The sequence below is a fragment of the Entelurus aequoreus genome, linkage group LG17 (assembly GCF_033978785.1).
Source record: "Entelurus aequoreus isolate RoL-2023_Sb linkage group LG17, RoL_Eaeq_v1.1, whole genome shotgun sequence".
In the NCBI taxonomy this organism is placed as follows: Eukaryota; Metazoa; Chordata; class Actinopteri; order Syngnathiformes; family Syngnathidae; genus Entelurus; species Entelurus aequoreus.
Genome location: NC_084747.1, coordinates 16795765 through 16811161, shown reverse-complemented (window position 1 = coordinate 16811161; position 15397 = coordinate 16795765). Strand labels below are relative to the sequence as shown.

The 15397-nt window shown below is 41.2% G+C and overlaps 1 protein-coding gene across 2 annotated transcripts in view; it reads left to right on the top strand.

Moving 5' to 3' along the window:
* The window catches only part of jak2b (Janus kinase 2b), a 69126-nt gene that overhangs the window by 53723 nt on the left and 6 nt on the right, over positions 1-15397 (top strand). For both annotated transcript variants that reach the window (XM_062025064.1, XM_062025065.1), the window contains 10 exons: positions 3479-3617; positions 4811-4962; positions 5048-5198; positions 5437-5573; positions 6628-6817; positions 6902-7026; positions 10366-10538; positions 10619-10736; positions 10850-10963; positions 14912-15397. The exon at positions 14912-15397 is cut by the window's right edge and continues 6 nt beyond it. In XM_062025064.1, the coding sequence (XP_061881048.1) occupies positions 3479-3617; positions 4811-4962; positions 5048-5198; positions 5437-5573; positions 6628-6817; positions 6902-7026; positions 10366-10538; positions 10619-10736; positions 10850-10963; positions 14912-15013 (1401 nt within the window). In that variant the 3' untranslated portion in view covers positions 15014-15397. The remainder of the gene's footprint in view (positions 1-3478; positions 3618-4810; positions 4963-5047; positions 5199-5436; positions 5574-6627; positions 6818-6901; positions 7027-10365; positions 10539-10618; positions 10737-10849; positions 10964-14911) is intronic.

Here is a 15397-nt window from a genome sequence, read left to right as displayed (position 1 = left end):
CAACAAGGAGACGAAGCAGAAGAACGAGGAAATTACAGACATGGCGGCCGAAATTATATACTCATCATGAACGGAGAAGTTAAACTGGACAATACTGCCATCTAATGGCTAGCCACCGGAACACTGAAATTCAAGTATTTTTTTTTTTTCTTTGTAAATAAAATAAATATATATATATATATATATATACATATATATATATAGCTAGAATTCACTGAAAGTCAAGTATTTCATATATATATATATATATATATATATATATATATATATATATATATATATATATATATATATATATATATATATATATATATATATATATATGAAATATATATGAAATACTCGAGTTGGTGAATTCTAGCTGTAAATAACCACGCCCCCCTCCACCCCCACCCCCTACCCCCCACCTCCCGATATTGGAGGTCTCAAGGTTGGCAAGTATGAAGTAAGTGCTTTGTATTGATCGATATCGATAGATATGGATTCTTTTTTATGACCTATCGATAAGGCCCAGAGGAAAAATATATTGAATAATTGTATTTAAAATGTAACTTTCCTCTGTTTATAATCCCCTCAGCTATCAAGGCCGAAAAGAAAGAAAATGCCAACACAACCATGGAAAATTCTAAAATTGAACACTTAACCTTTTTAAAATTCAGGTGCAAAAAAAGGAATACGTAAAAAATGCTTAACGACGTGTGACAAAATAGTGCAAAGTGTGAAAATGTAAAGTTGGAGAAACCTGGGAAGAACTAATTTCTGCAGGTTTAGTGCCAGGAAGTTACAGCTGTGTAACCTTTATTTTGGTTTGTTACGCTTATTTAAAAAATGGAAATGAATTTGTTATTCAGTAATTAAATAGTATTGGACCAAATTACAGTTATTTTGAAGGCCTACTGAAATGAATTTTTTTTATTTAAACGGGGATAGCAGATCCATTCTATGGGTCATACTTGATCATTTCGCGATATTGCCATATTTTTGATGAAAGGATTTAGTAGAGAACAACGACGATAAAGGTCGCAACTTTTGGTCGCTGATAAAAAAAAAGCCTTGCCTATACCGGAAGTAGCGTCACGTCACCAGAGGAAGGACTCCTCACATTTCCCCATTGTTTACAATGCAGCGAGAGAGATTCGGACCGAGAAAGCGACGATTACCCCATTAATTTGAGCGAGGATAAACGATTTGTGGATGAGGAAAGTGAGAGTGAAGGACAAGAGAGACAGTGCAGGACATATCTTTTTTCGCTCTGACCGTAACTTAGGTACAAGGGTTCATTGGATTCCACACTTTCTCCTTTTTCTATTGTGGATCACGGATTTGTATTTTAAACCACCTCGGATACTATATCCTCTTGAAAATGAGAGTCGAGAACGCGAAATGGACATTCACAGTGACTTTTATCTCCACGACAATACATCGGCGAAGCTCTTTAGCTACTGAGCTAAAGTGATAGCATTGGGCTCAAATGCAGATAGAAACAAAATAAATAAATCCCTGACTGGAAGGATAGACAGAAGATCAACAATTCTATTAAACCATGTACATGTAACTACACGGTTAGTAATTCCCAGCCTGGCAAAGCTTAACAATGCTGTTGCTAACGACGCCATTGAAGCTAACTTAGCAACGGGACCTCACAGAGCTATGATAAAAACATTAGCGCTCCACCTACGCCGGCCCTCATCTGTTAATCAACACCCGTGCTCACCTGCGTTCCAGCGATCGACGGAAGGACGAAGGACTTCACCCGATCATCCGTGCGGTTGGCGGCTAGCGTCGGCTAGCGCGTCTGCTATCCGAGTCAAAGTCCTCCTGGTTGTGTTGCTGCAGCCAGCCGCTAATACACCGATCCCACCTACAACTTTCTTCTTTGCAGTCTTCATTGTTCATTAAACAAATTGCAAAAGATTCACCAACACAGATGTCCAGAATACTGTGGAATTTTGAGATGAAAACAGAGCTTTTTTGTATTGGATTCAATGGGGTACCAATACTTCCGGTTCAACGATTGACGTCACGCGCATACGTCATCATATATAGATGTTTTCAACCGGAAGTTTAGCGGGAAATTTAAAATTGCACTTAATAAGTTAACCCGGCCGTATTGGCATGTGTTGCAATGTTAAGATTTCATCATTGATATATAAACTATCAGACTGCGTGGTCGGTAGTAGTGGCTTTCAGTAGGCCTTTAAAGTAGCACCTATGTTATATCTTCTTTTTAATTTTATTTAGACAGTCCTGCACTTTAGTTCCTACCTGTTGTTTTTGTATACACAAATAGGGAATGGACGAGGGTTGAAAAGAAAAGAGATGCCGTGGTGTTTTTAGCAAGAAAGTCAACAAAACTCTAAAACAATGAACTGTAACCCGCCGTTAACCCACAGCCTCAGAGATTGGTGAGAGACAAAATAATAGGCTTACGCTTACGACTGTGCTCGGGTGAGCGCGGCAAAGGTGGTCCACGTTAGTCCGACTACGGTACGTTTTTGAAAAACAAATGCCATACTGTTGAGGTGACTTTTCCTGCTTTATCAACATTTTCTTTGCTCTCTGTAGCACTCATTTTTAGTTTTAGTTTTAGTTTCTCTTAACCCTGAGACAACAAGAGGGCGCAACCAAACATAATACTGTTACCTGATTGGCTGTTAGCGTGTCACTGATCAGTGATCACCTCCTGCATTGCTCGGTTACCAGAAAGCGAGTGCCTTTGTTTATGCAATCATCCTTGCTTCACAACTTTTGTTTTTTTTCACCAACAAAGGGAAAAAATTATCGATCATATTTTTATTGATATCGATTACGATCTATTGCGATATATATTGATATCGTTTTATTGCCCAGCCATATTGTCAACTGAAAATAAGTCAGCAAACAAGCATTATTGTCTAACTATCTGACGACACATGTGAGTAGCAAGATAATTGTGTGTTGCTGACTGTCAAACATGGTGGTAGTAGTGTCCAATCTGGGGGGGTGTGAGTTCTGCCGGCACTGCGAACACTGTAGTTTATTGAGGAAAGATTAATTCCAACATTTTGACACAGGAAACCATGCCAAACAGGTGTGTGTTGACTCAATTTCAGTGGATAATACATTTGTTTTGCTATACAAGCTCTGCACTGGCTGCTCTAAAACTATTTTAAGTTAAAGTACCAATGTTTGTCACACACATACTAGGTGTGGTGAAATTTGTCCTCTGGCAGGTGAGGGGAGCAGTGGGCAGCAGCGGTGGCTGCGCCCGGAAATAATTTTTGGTGATTTAACCCCCAATTCCAACCCTTGATGCTGAGTGCCAAACTGGGAGGTAATGGGTCCCATTTTTATAGTCTTTAGTATGACTCGGCCGGGGTTTGAACTCACAACCTACCGATCTCAGGGCGGACACTCTAACCACTAGGCCACTGAGTAGGTGTAAGATTCTGCAAATGTAGTATTACTTCCAAGGACAATCTGTGTCCCCAACATGTAGGAGGAGAAGCTCCTGGTCCACGGAAACGTCTGTGCTAAAAACGTGCTCCTGATCCGAGAGGAAGACCGCCGGGCCGGGAACCCGCCTTTCATCAAGCTGAGCGACCCCGGCATCAGCATCACTGTCCTGCCTAAAGACAGTAAGTCCAAATGTCCCTTCTGCAGCACGACATTCCCCTAGTCAACCAGAAGATCTCAGTAGAGTTCTAAAAAAAATTTTGTTTACTGGGACACTTGGCACTTGATAGCTTACAGTTAGAGATGTCGGCCGATAAATGCTTTAAAATGTAATATCGGAAATTCTCGGTATCGGTTCCAACCTCACAATTTTTCCAGGAGACTCCCAAATTTCAGTGCCCCTCCCGGACAACATTATTGGGGGCGTGCCTTAAAGGCACTGCCTTTAGCGTCCTCTACAACCTGTCGTCACATCTGCTTTTCCTCCATACAGACAGCGTGCCGGCACAGTCACATAACATATGCGGCTTTTACACACACATAAGTGAATGCAATGCATACTTGGTCAACAGCCATACAGGTCACACTGAGGGTGACCGTATAAAAAACTTTAACACTGTTACAAATATGCGTACACATTTCAGGAGAACATCCGCACCGTAACACAACATAAACACAACAGAACAAATACCCAGAACCCCTTGCAGCACTAACTCTTCTGGGATGCTACAATATACACCCCCCGCTACAACCAAACCCCTCCGCCCCCATCTCCCGAATTCGGAGGTCTCAAGGTTGGCAAGTATGCTCTAGTATACTCTGGACTGAAGCTGTGTGCCTTCATTGTTTTTGTAGCTGTTGTTTTGAGGCATGTTTAAAAAAATTACAAAAATGAATTGTGAAAGTCAAAGTATAGTATTTCCCGTAGTTGTAGTGGGTATCAGGATTATCTCAGGGAGAGCATGTCCCAAATTCCAAGCTGCTGTTTTGAGGTATGTGAAAATAAATAGTGCACTTTGTGACTTCAATAATAAATATGGCAGTGCCATGTTGGCACTTTTTTCCATAACTTGAGTTGATTCATTTTGGAAAACCTTGTAACATTGTTTAATGCATCCAGCGGGTATTCACAACAAAATTAGGCATAATAATGTGATAATTCCACGACTGTATATATCGGTATCGGTTGATATCGGAATCGTTAATTAAGAGTTGGACAATATCGGAATATCGGATATTGGCAAAAAAGCCATTATCGGACATCTCTACTTACAGTGTATTAAATGATACATGATACAATGATCTTATTCCACATTCATCGGTGATCTTTGTGTCTCTTTGAGCTACTCTGCTTAAAATTTAATTTTTTGGTCAGTTTTGATCGAGAGGATCCCGTGGGTGCCTCCCGAGTGCATCGACGACCCGGCCAACCTGAGCCTGGCATCAGACAAGTGGAGCTTTGGCATCACGCTGTGGGAGCTCTGCAGTGGCGGCGAGAGACCGCTCGCGGCGCTGGACGACTCCAAAGTGAGGAATCTTCTTACACTGAGCAAAGACTACCACAGATTAGTTTTTTCATCCTTAAAAATGACCCTCAAATTGTGCCTTACAGAAAAGCCTCTTCTACGAGGACCAGCACCAGCTTCCTGCGCCCAAGTGGACCGAGCTGGCCAATCTGATCACCAGCTGCACCGACTACGAGCCCACCTTCAGGCCGACGTTCCGCGCCGTCATCCGTGACCTGAACAGCCTCTTCACGCCAGGTTGGCTGTTTTGTGTGTGCTCAGACAGTTCTTGGGAGGGAAGGGAATGTAGGTCACAGCAGTGTGGAATCCTAAACAAGCTGGCATATACCGTGTGACTGCACACACCTTTCACAGCAGGGGGGGAAGGGGGTGCAGCCTCCGCACTTTTACAATGGAAGTAACGTGGGACAATGTGCCGTCTCGGGATGAGGCGTGAAACTGATCCTAACATGTGAAACGGCCTCCTGTTTTTTAGACTACGAGCTGATCATGGACAGCGACATCCTCCCCAACAGGACGGCAGGATCCGGTTGGACGACGGGAGGCTTCGAGAGTCACGAGCCGGCCCAGTTTGAGGAGAGACACCTCATATTTTTACAGCAGCTGGGGAAGGTAAAGTGCGACGCACCATGGCAAACCCTAAGTCAACCATAACTTGTCACATGGCATAAGAAACTATGTTCACACAATGAGTACCTAGTTCTGGGGTCCTGCAGTTGACATGCACCACCTGTTTCTTTAACTGTACCAGAAAACAATGGAGGACAATTTGCTTCTTGACATACAAGCTTTGTCTTCTTTCTGTTAAAGTTAAAGTTAAAGTACCAATGATGTGATCTTGAAATTAGCAATTAAAACGTATACTATACTTACTAGTCTTCCAACAAACTTGTGTTGCTCAAGAAGATCTATTGCCTCAACCAAGTTCTTATGTCTCCCTGAAAATCAATCAATCATTCAATCAATGTTTATTTATATAGCCCTAAATCACAATTGTCTCAAAGGGCTGTACAAGCCACAACGACATCCTCGGTACAGAGCCCACATACGGGCAAGGAAAAACTCACCCCAGTGGGACGTCGGTGAATGACTATGAGAAACCTTGGAGAGGACCGCATATGTGGGTAACCCCCCCCCTCTAGGGGAGACCGAAAGCAACGGATGTCGAGTGGGTCTGACATAACATTGTGAAAGTCCAGTCCACAGTGGATCCAACACATCAGCGGGAGTCCAGTCCACAGCGGGGCCAACAGGAAACCATCCCGAGCGGAGACGGGTCAGCAGCGCAGAGATGTCCCCAACCGATGCACAGGCTAGTGGTCCACCCGGGTCCCGGCTCTGGACAGCCAGCACTTCATCAAAAATACTATTCAGGGGATTGTGGCTTGTTTTGAGTTTGTTGAGATATTTTGACTAAAAATTTGAAATATAGACTTGGTGCGATTCTGAGTTTTTCCAGTGTTGAAATATTTAAAAAGTTTGTGAAAAGGGTTCAATTGCACACCTACCTATTAAACATTAATAACATGAGCAACACATCACGCTATTGGCATATACGAGGTTGGCAGGTAATTAATTGAAATACACTTAAAGACAGGAGTAAATGTCCAACACTGTCTCGTTAGCTGCCGCTTCACCAGCTGCATTATCCTCTTTTCTATTCCAGGGCAACTTCGGCAGCGTGGAGATGTGCCGCTATGACCCGCTGCAGGACAACACGGGCGACGTGGTGGCCGTGAAGAAGCTGCAGCACAGCACCGCCGAGCACATCCGCGACTTCGAGCGGGAGATCGAGATCCTGAAGTCTCTGCAGCACGAGAACATCGTCAAGTACAAAGGCGTCTGCTACAGCGCAGGTGCACTTCATAGCTTCTGCCCGAGAGATGACTGACATTAGGAATCCCAGGGATACACACTCCGTCTTGCTTTTCTCCTCCCAGGCCGATGTAATTTGCGTCTCATCATGGAGTACCTCCCCTTCGGAAGCCTGCGAGATTACCTGATGAAGAACAAGGAGAGGATCGACCACAAGAAGCTGATGCATTACGCCTCTCAAATCTGCAAGGTGCTCACCTGTGCGCTTCTGTGTTGACTAGGGATGTAACTAGAGATGTCCAATAATGGCTTTTTTGCCGATATTCCGATATCAACCGATACCGATACATACAGTCGTGGAATTAACACATTATTATGCCTAATTTTGTTGTGATGCCCCGCTGGATGCATTAAACAATGTAACTTTACCATGAATTGATTAACGTGGACCCCGACTTAAACAAGTTGAAAAACTTATTCGGATGTTACCATTTAGTGGTCAATTGTACGGAATATGTACTGTACTGTGCAATCTACTAATACAAGTTTCAATCAATCAATCAAAAACAAGGTTTTCCAAAATAAGACAACAACTTCAACTCCAGTTATGGAAAAAAAGGGCCAACATGGCACTGCCATGTTTATTATTGAAGTCACAAAGTGCATAATTTTTTTTAACATGCCTCAAAACAGCAGCTTGGAATTTGGGACATGCTCTCCCTGAGATAATCCTGATACCCACTACAACTATAGGAAATACTATACTTTGACTTTCACAAAGTGCATTCTTTTTAATTGTTTTTAAACATGCCTCAAAACAACAGCTACAAATACAATGAAGGCACACAGCTTCAGTCCAGAGTATACTAGAGCAGTGGTTCTCAAATGGGGGTACGCGTACCCCTGGGGGTACTTGAAGGTATGCCAAGGGGTACGTGAGATTTTTTTAAAATATTCTAAAAATAGCAACAATTCAAAAATCCTTTATAAATATAAATAAAAACCTATCTTTTTTTCCAAATAGTTCAAGAAAGACCACTACAAATGAGCAATATTTTGCACTGTTATACAATTTAATAAATCAGAAACTGATGACATAGTGCTGTATTTTACTTCTTTATCTCTTTTTTTCAACCAAAAATGCTTTGCTCTGATTAGGGGGTACTTGAATTAAAAAAAAAATTCACAGGGGGTACATCACTGAAAAAAGGTTGAGAACCACTACTAGAGCATACTTGCCAACCTTGAGACCTCCGAATTCGGGAGATGGGGGCGGCGGGGCTGGGGGGAGCGGGTTTTGGTGGTAGCGGGGGTGTATATTGTACCGTCCCGGAAGAGTTAGTGCTGCAAGGGGTTCTGGGTATTTGTTCTGTTGTGTTTATGTTGTGTTACGGTGCGGACGTTCTCCCGAAATGTGTTTGTCATTCTTGTTTGGTGTGGGTTCACAGTGTGGCGCATATTTGTAACAGTGTTAAAGTTGTTTATACGGCCACCCTCAGTGTGATCTGTATGGCTGTTGATCAGGTATGCCTTGCATTCACTTATGTGTGTGTAAAAGCCGCATATATTATGTGACTGGCCCGGCACGTTGTTTGTATGGAGGAAAAGCGGACGTGACGACAGGTTGTAGAGGAAACTAAAGGCAGTGCCTTTAGGGCACGCCCCCAATAATGTTGTCCGGGTGGAAATCGGGAGAAATTCGGGAGAATGGTTGCCCCGGGAGATTTTTGGGAGGGGCACTGAAATTCGGGAGTCTCCCGGGAAAATCGGGAGGTTCAAACCGATACCGATAATTTCCGATATTGCATTTCAAAGCGTTTATCGGCCGATAATATCGGCAGGCCGATATTATCAGGCATCTCTACATGTAACCATATAAAATGTCCTATCACTGTATTATTGAATTGCTCAAAATTTTATTTTACACACTTATATCTTTTAACCAAGTTAAAGAAATGACATTCTGCGATGAGGTGGCGACTTGTCCAGGGTGTACCCCGCCTTCCGCCCGATTGTAGCTGAGATAGGCTCCAGCGCCCCCCGCGACCCCGAAGGGAATAAGCGGTAGAAAATGGATGGATGGATGGAAAGAAATGACAATATAACTTGGCAGAAGAAACAATAAAATTGTTCTGGCTATATTAGTGTTTAAGTGTTTTCTTCTGTTTCAATTTGTCAGTGCTTTTCCATGATATTTTGGAATTTTTCATATTCAACAAAAAATTGTCCAGAGAAAAGCTAAGGTCTTTTTAAGTATTTGAGTACTCAACTAAGGGTTTTCGCTACGGAAAGAAGAACAGCAAGAGACAAAGAGAGAGACAAACAACTCTTCACAACTATATAACTTTTAGGAATACGAGTAGGAGTTGAGGCAACACCTCCTATCTCTTGGGAGAGGGGGAGAGAAGAAGATGGGCGAATACAAGCTCTATCTGGTTGTGGATAGGAATGTTTTGGTTAAGCACTGGGTTTGCAGTTAACGACATCAATCATAAAAGAAACCTTTTCGGAGGATATAACATTTGACTGAAGACACAAATACGACACAATTTAGTGTTCAACCAACATCACAGCAGTCTTGTCCATAGAGAGAGTTGGGGTTTGGAGACACCTCGAATGGGCTCCAAAATTGCATAGGCCATAACAGTGTATTGTCTTAGGACAAAAAAACAGACCAATGTAGTGAAGATAAAGTCGCACACACAAACTCTTGGACACAAATTGTGGTTTTAGACAAGAGATAACTGAAATAATAATGTTTCCATTACAAAGGCAAAACAATTATTTCTTAATGAGGAAAGATGTTAATGTGTCTTTGATTAGACTTAGACTTCCTTTTTATTGTCATTTAAATTTGAACTTTACAATACAGATAAGAACGAAATTTTGTTGCATTAGCTCATGGTGGTGCAGGATTAATGTTAGCATTTAACCTAGCTAGTGACTAGCGCACGAGCTGCTTCTCCAGGAAATAATAAATTAAAATATGAAAAGGTACCGTATTTTTCGGACTATAAGTCGCAGTTTTTTTCCTAGTTTGGCCGGGGGTGCGACTTATACTCAGGAGCGACTTATATGTGAAATTATTAACACATTAGCGTAAAATATCAAATAATATTATTTACCTCATTCACGTAAGAGACTAGACGTATAAGATTTCATGGGATTTAGCGATTAGGAGTGACAGATTGTTTGGTAAACGTATAGCATGTTCTATATGTTATAGTTATTTGAATGACTCTTACCATAATATGTTCTCAGTTGGTTATTTATGCCTCATATAACGTACACTTATTCAGCCTGTTGTTCACTATTCTTTATTTATTTTAAATTGCCTTTCAAATGTCTATTCTTGGTGTTGGCTTTTATCAAATAAATTTCCCCAAAAAATGCGAATTATATACCAGTGCGACTTATATGTTTTTTTCCTTCTTTATTATGCATTTTCGGCCGGTGCGACTTATACTCCGAAAAATACGTAATACTAACAGTCAAGATTTGTACCGCGATTTATCGTTAACAGTAACCGTTACATCCCTGGTGTTGACTCATCCGTGGTTTCCTAGCCTTATTACTTTTGTCTGCACAGGGAATGGGGTATTTGTCCAGCAAGCGCTACATTCACCGTGACCTGGCAACCAGGAACATCCTGGTGGAAAGCGAGCTGAGGGTGAAGATCGGCGATTTTGGCCTGACCAAGGTCCTCCCCCAGGACAAGGAGTACTACATGGTCAAAGAGCCAGGAGAGAGCCCCATATTTTGGTGAAGTCCGCCTCCCTCGCGCGCCACTCCCTGCTGGCAATCAGCGCCCCGTTCTTCACGCACTGTCTGCCTTCCTTCAGGTACGCTCCTGAGTCGCTGACGGAGAGCAGGTTCTCGGTGGCGTCGGACGTGTGGAGCTTCGGCGTGGTTCTCTATGAGCTCTTCACACACAGCGACAAGAACTGCAGCCCTCCTGCGGTAGGCCAGAACACACACACACAATAATCTGCGTTAGAAGACTCGTAGGAATGGATTTTGCAGATAATTACACCGCATTTCCATTCTACCATTTGACTTCTTTTGTTGGACAGATATTCATGTCCATGATGGGCAACGACAAGCAAGGGCAGCTGATCGTCTACCACCTCATCGAGCTGCTCAGGTCTGGCAGCCGGCTGTCGCAGCCCATCAGTTGCCCATCGGAGGTACGGAAGTTCTCTGCATGCACTATTGCACCATGTCCTAATAAATCATGAATATTTTTGCAAAGATCCTCTGTGGGAAAGGAGCGCTCTGCTGAATTTGAAGAACATGTGACAAGACCAATTTGGGAATTGCTTAAAAAATGCTAGTCAAAATGGTGGGGGGGCCTATAACCAGTGTTGGTCATCTTACCTTAAAAAAATAATTAGTTACAGTTACAAATTACTTCTCACAAAAAGTAATGGCTTTAGTAACGCCAGTAATTAGTTACTTAAAGTACCTTTGACGTTATTTTATACGCCATTACGTTCGATAACATCTTAAACGTCAAAGATGTTTATATTAACTGATTGAAGAATAAAAACACTTACCCTACCGTTCAAAAGTTTGTGGTCACCCAAACAATTTTGTGGAATAGCCTTCATTTCTAAGAACAAGAATAGACTGTCGAGTTTCAGATGAAAGTTCTCTTTTTCTGGCCATTTTGAGCGTTTATTTGACCCCACAAATGTGATGCTCCAGAAACTCAATCTGCTCAAAGGAAGGTCAGTTTTGTAGCTTCTGTGACGAGCTAAACTGTTTTCAGATGTGTGAACATGATTGCACAAGGGTTTTCTAATCATCAATTAGCCTTCCGAGCCAATGAGCAAACACATTGTACCATTAGAACACTGGAGTGATAGTTGCTGGAAATGGGCCTCTATACACCTATGTAGATATTGCACCAAAAACCAGACATTTGCAGCTAGAATAGTCATTTACCACATTAGCAATGTATAGAGTGTATTTCTTTAAAGTTAAGACTAGTTTAAAGTTATCTTCATTGAAAAGTACAGTGCTTTTCCTTCAAAAATAAGGACATTTCAATGTGACCCCAAACTTTTGAACGGTAGTGTAAGTATTTATATATATCATACAAAACCGGTGAAGTTGGCACATTGTAAATCGTAAATAAAAACAGAATAAAAATCCTTTTCAACTTATATTCAAGATGTTTAACAATCAAACTGGTAAACGTTGTTATTTTTTTTCATTTGGAAATGTATGCCTGCAACATGTTTCAAAAAAGCTGAAACAAGTGGCAAAAAAGACTGATAAGTTGAGGAATAACCATCAAACACTTAAATGGAACATCCCACAGGTGAACAGGCTAATTGGAAACAGGTGGGTGCCATGATTGGGTATAAAAGCAGCTTCCATGAAATGCTGGGATGGGGCGAGGGTCACCACTTTGTGAACAAATGCGTGAGCAAATTGCCCAACAGTTTAAGAACAACATTTCTCAATGAGTTATTGCAAGGAATTTGCAATTGTGGGGTAGTGCCTAAAAACATATTGAAATCCTATATTCTCTTTGTAGAAGAGAGCTGTAAGAGTCACAAGTGGAAATGCGTACAGGGAACCCACAAACCCAATCTTCAAACAGTTCAACTTAAGGAAATTTAATGTATAAAGCTCATAGAGAAATTTAACCAAACATTCAAAACAAATTTGTAAAAAGGGAAAGTAGTTATAATCCAAAAGGAAGTGCGATTTGTTATAAATCGAGACTTAGAACAGTGACAATGGAAAAGAAGCATTCAATAAAGATGTTAGTTTATGGAACAAACTTGATAGTTGAATAAAACAATGTAAATCTCTTATAAAAAAAATTTAATCATGATGATGAAAAGATATAAACTATCGTTTGTATTTATTTTTTAATATGTTATGAATTAGAAATATTACCTTACTAGTCTTCTGTTGTACTTGTGTGAAAAGGGACAGATTCTATAAGTTTCTACTTCTTTCTGCTCCTTTCCCTTCATGATTTTTGTAATGTCGTGTTGTTGTTTTTTATTTATTTTATTGACATTGAATGAATGAAAAATATCCCAGTATTATATTGATAATAAATTAGCACCTTGTTGTGTTTTATATTTGTTAGGGCATTCAAAATTAAACGATGTAACTGATGTGATTAATCAAAGAAAATCATGAACACTTAGATTAATCCTGCAATTGTACAAGCTCTGTTACCTTCACTGTCGTATGGTCAGTAGGATAACGAGCGAGGAGACTCCGACTGGTGTGCTCGCTGGCAAATTTCTCTTCAAAATGCAGCCTGGAAGAACTTTAGATAAAACTGCTATCAGGTTTAGTGCAAATAAATGACATCCGTTTAAATAAAACGTTTAAAAAGATGACGTGAGAATTGCATTTGCGTACATATATTGGGGTCTTTTCTTAAAGGCCTACTGAAAGCCACTACTACCGACCACGCAGTCTGATAGTTTATATATCAATGATGAAATCTTAACATTGCAACACATGCCAATACGGCCGGGTTAGATTAGTAAAGTGCAATTTTAAATTTCCCGCTAAACTTCCGGTTGGAAACGTCTATGTATGATGACGTATGCGCGTGACGTCACGACGGCAACGGAAGTATTCGTACCCAATGTTTCACCATACAAACTGCTCTGTTTTCATCGAACAATTCCACAGTATTCTGGACATCTGTGTTGGTGAATCTTTTGCAATTTGTTTAATGAACAATGGAGATTGCAAAGAAGAAAGTTGTAGGTGGGATCGGTGTATTAGCGGCTGGCTGTAGCAACACAACAAGGAGTACTTACTTGGATAGCAGACGCGCTAGCTGATGCTAGCCGCCAACGCATCTGTGATCGGGTGAAGTCCTTCGTCGCACCGTCGATCGCTGGAACGCAGGTGAGCACGGGTGTTGATGAGCAGATGAGGGCTGGCGTAGGTGGAGCGCTAATGTTTTTATCATAGCTCTGTGAGGTCCGGTTGCTAAGTTGCTAAGTTAGCTTCAGCGTCGTTAGCAACAGCATTGTCAAGCTTTGCCAGGCTGAGAATTATTAACCGTGTATTTACATGTCCATGGTTTAATAGTATTGTTGATCTTCTGTCTATCCTTCCAGTCAGGGATTTATTTATTTTGTTTCTATCTGCATTGGAGCCAGATGCTATCACGTTAGCTCAGTAGCTAAAGAGCTTCGCTGATGTATTGTCGTGGAGATAAAAGTCACTGTGAATGTCCATTTCGCGTTCTCGACTCTCATTTTCAAGAGGATATAGTATCCGAGGTGGTTTAAAATACAAATCCGTAATCCACAATAGAAAAAGGAGAGTGTGTGGAATCCAATGAGACCTTGTACCTAAGTTACGGTCAGAGCGAAAAAAGATATGTCTTGCACTGCCTCTCGTTCTTCACTCTAACGTTCCTCATCCACAAATCTTTCATCCTCGCTCAAATTAATGGGGTAATCGTCGCTTTTTCGGTCCGAATCTCTCTCACTCCATTGTAAACAACGGGGAATTGTGAGTAATCCTACCTCCTGTGACGTCACGCTACTTCCGGTATAGGCAAGGCTTTTTTTTTATCAGCGACCAAAAGTTGCTAACTTTATCGTCGTTGTTCTATACTAAATCCTTTCAAAAATATGGCAATATCGCGAAATGATCAAGTATGACACATAGAATGGATCTGCTATCCCTGTTTAAATTAAAAAAAATTCATTTCAGTAGGCCTTTAAGCAGATTTTAATGATTAATCACCTGTGATTAATCCAAATTACAAAATGTTATTAATTTGATAATTTAATTAATTTGATTTTTCCATGTACAGCAATGCACTGTCAAAATAGGGATTGTAGATTTTGCGTTTAAAAAAAGTAACAGCTTTATCGCCAGAATTTTGCGGTAAAATTAACAGTTGTACTGTTTTTTTTAATTTATTAGTAATGGACTGGAAAATAAAAATTGGCAAAGATTTTACGGTAAAAAACTAGCTGCTCAGTCACCAGAATTTTAATGTAGAAGTTGATAAATCTTTTTGTAGTAGTACAAAAAAAAATCATAAACCTATGTTTTGGGAAAACATGCTGTAGGTTTGCTGAAGAAAGCATGGGAGCGTCCTCTAACGACCTTGCGCCTTTTGTTGCCAGATGTACGAGATCATGGAGGAGTGCTGGGACAACGACTCCGGCCTGCGTCCCTCTTTCAACGAGCTGACCCTGCGCATCGACCTGCTCAGGGACTCCGTTTGAACACACGGGCGAACAATCACCCCAAGTGCCGCGCTTCCCCGTCCGTCCCCTCTCCCACTTGAGACACAGTCCGCCTGCTGGAATGGTCGCGTTTGTTGAAGATTTTAAAACGGTAGTATGAACTGTGAGTAGTTTATTGTCACGCCTGAAAATTGGATGCTTAGTAAGTGTGTGTGTGTGTGTGTGTGTGCGTGTGTGTGTGTGCTAGCGGGGCTAGCCGTCGCCATCAAATGTCTCCCCTCTCTGAAAAGTATTTTCTTTGCGTGTGTGTGTTTGTACATAGCTACAGTATATATTTGTGTACATACACTATGTTCAGATTTGTTTCTTTTTCTAATTCTAATATACTGGAGCTGGAGATTAAAGCCGGTGTATATTTGTATA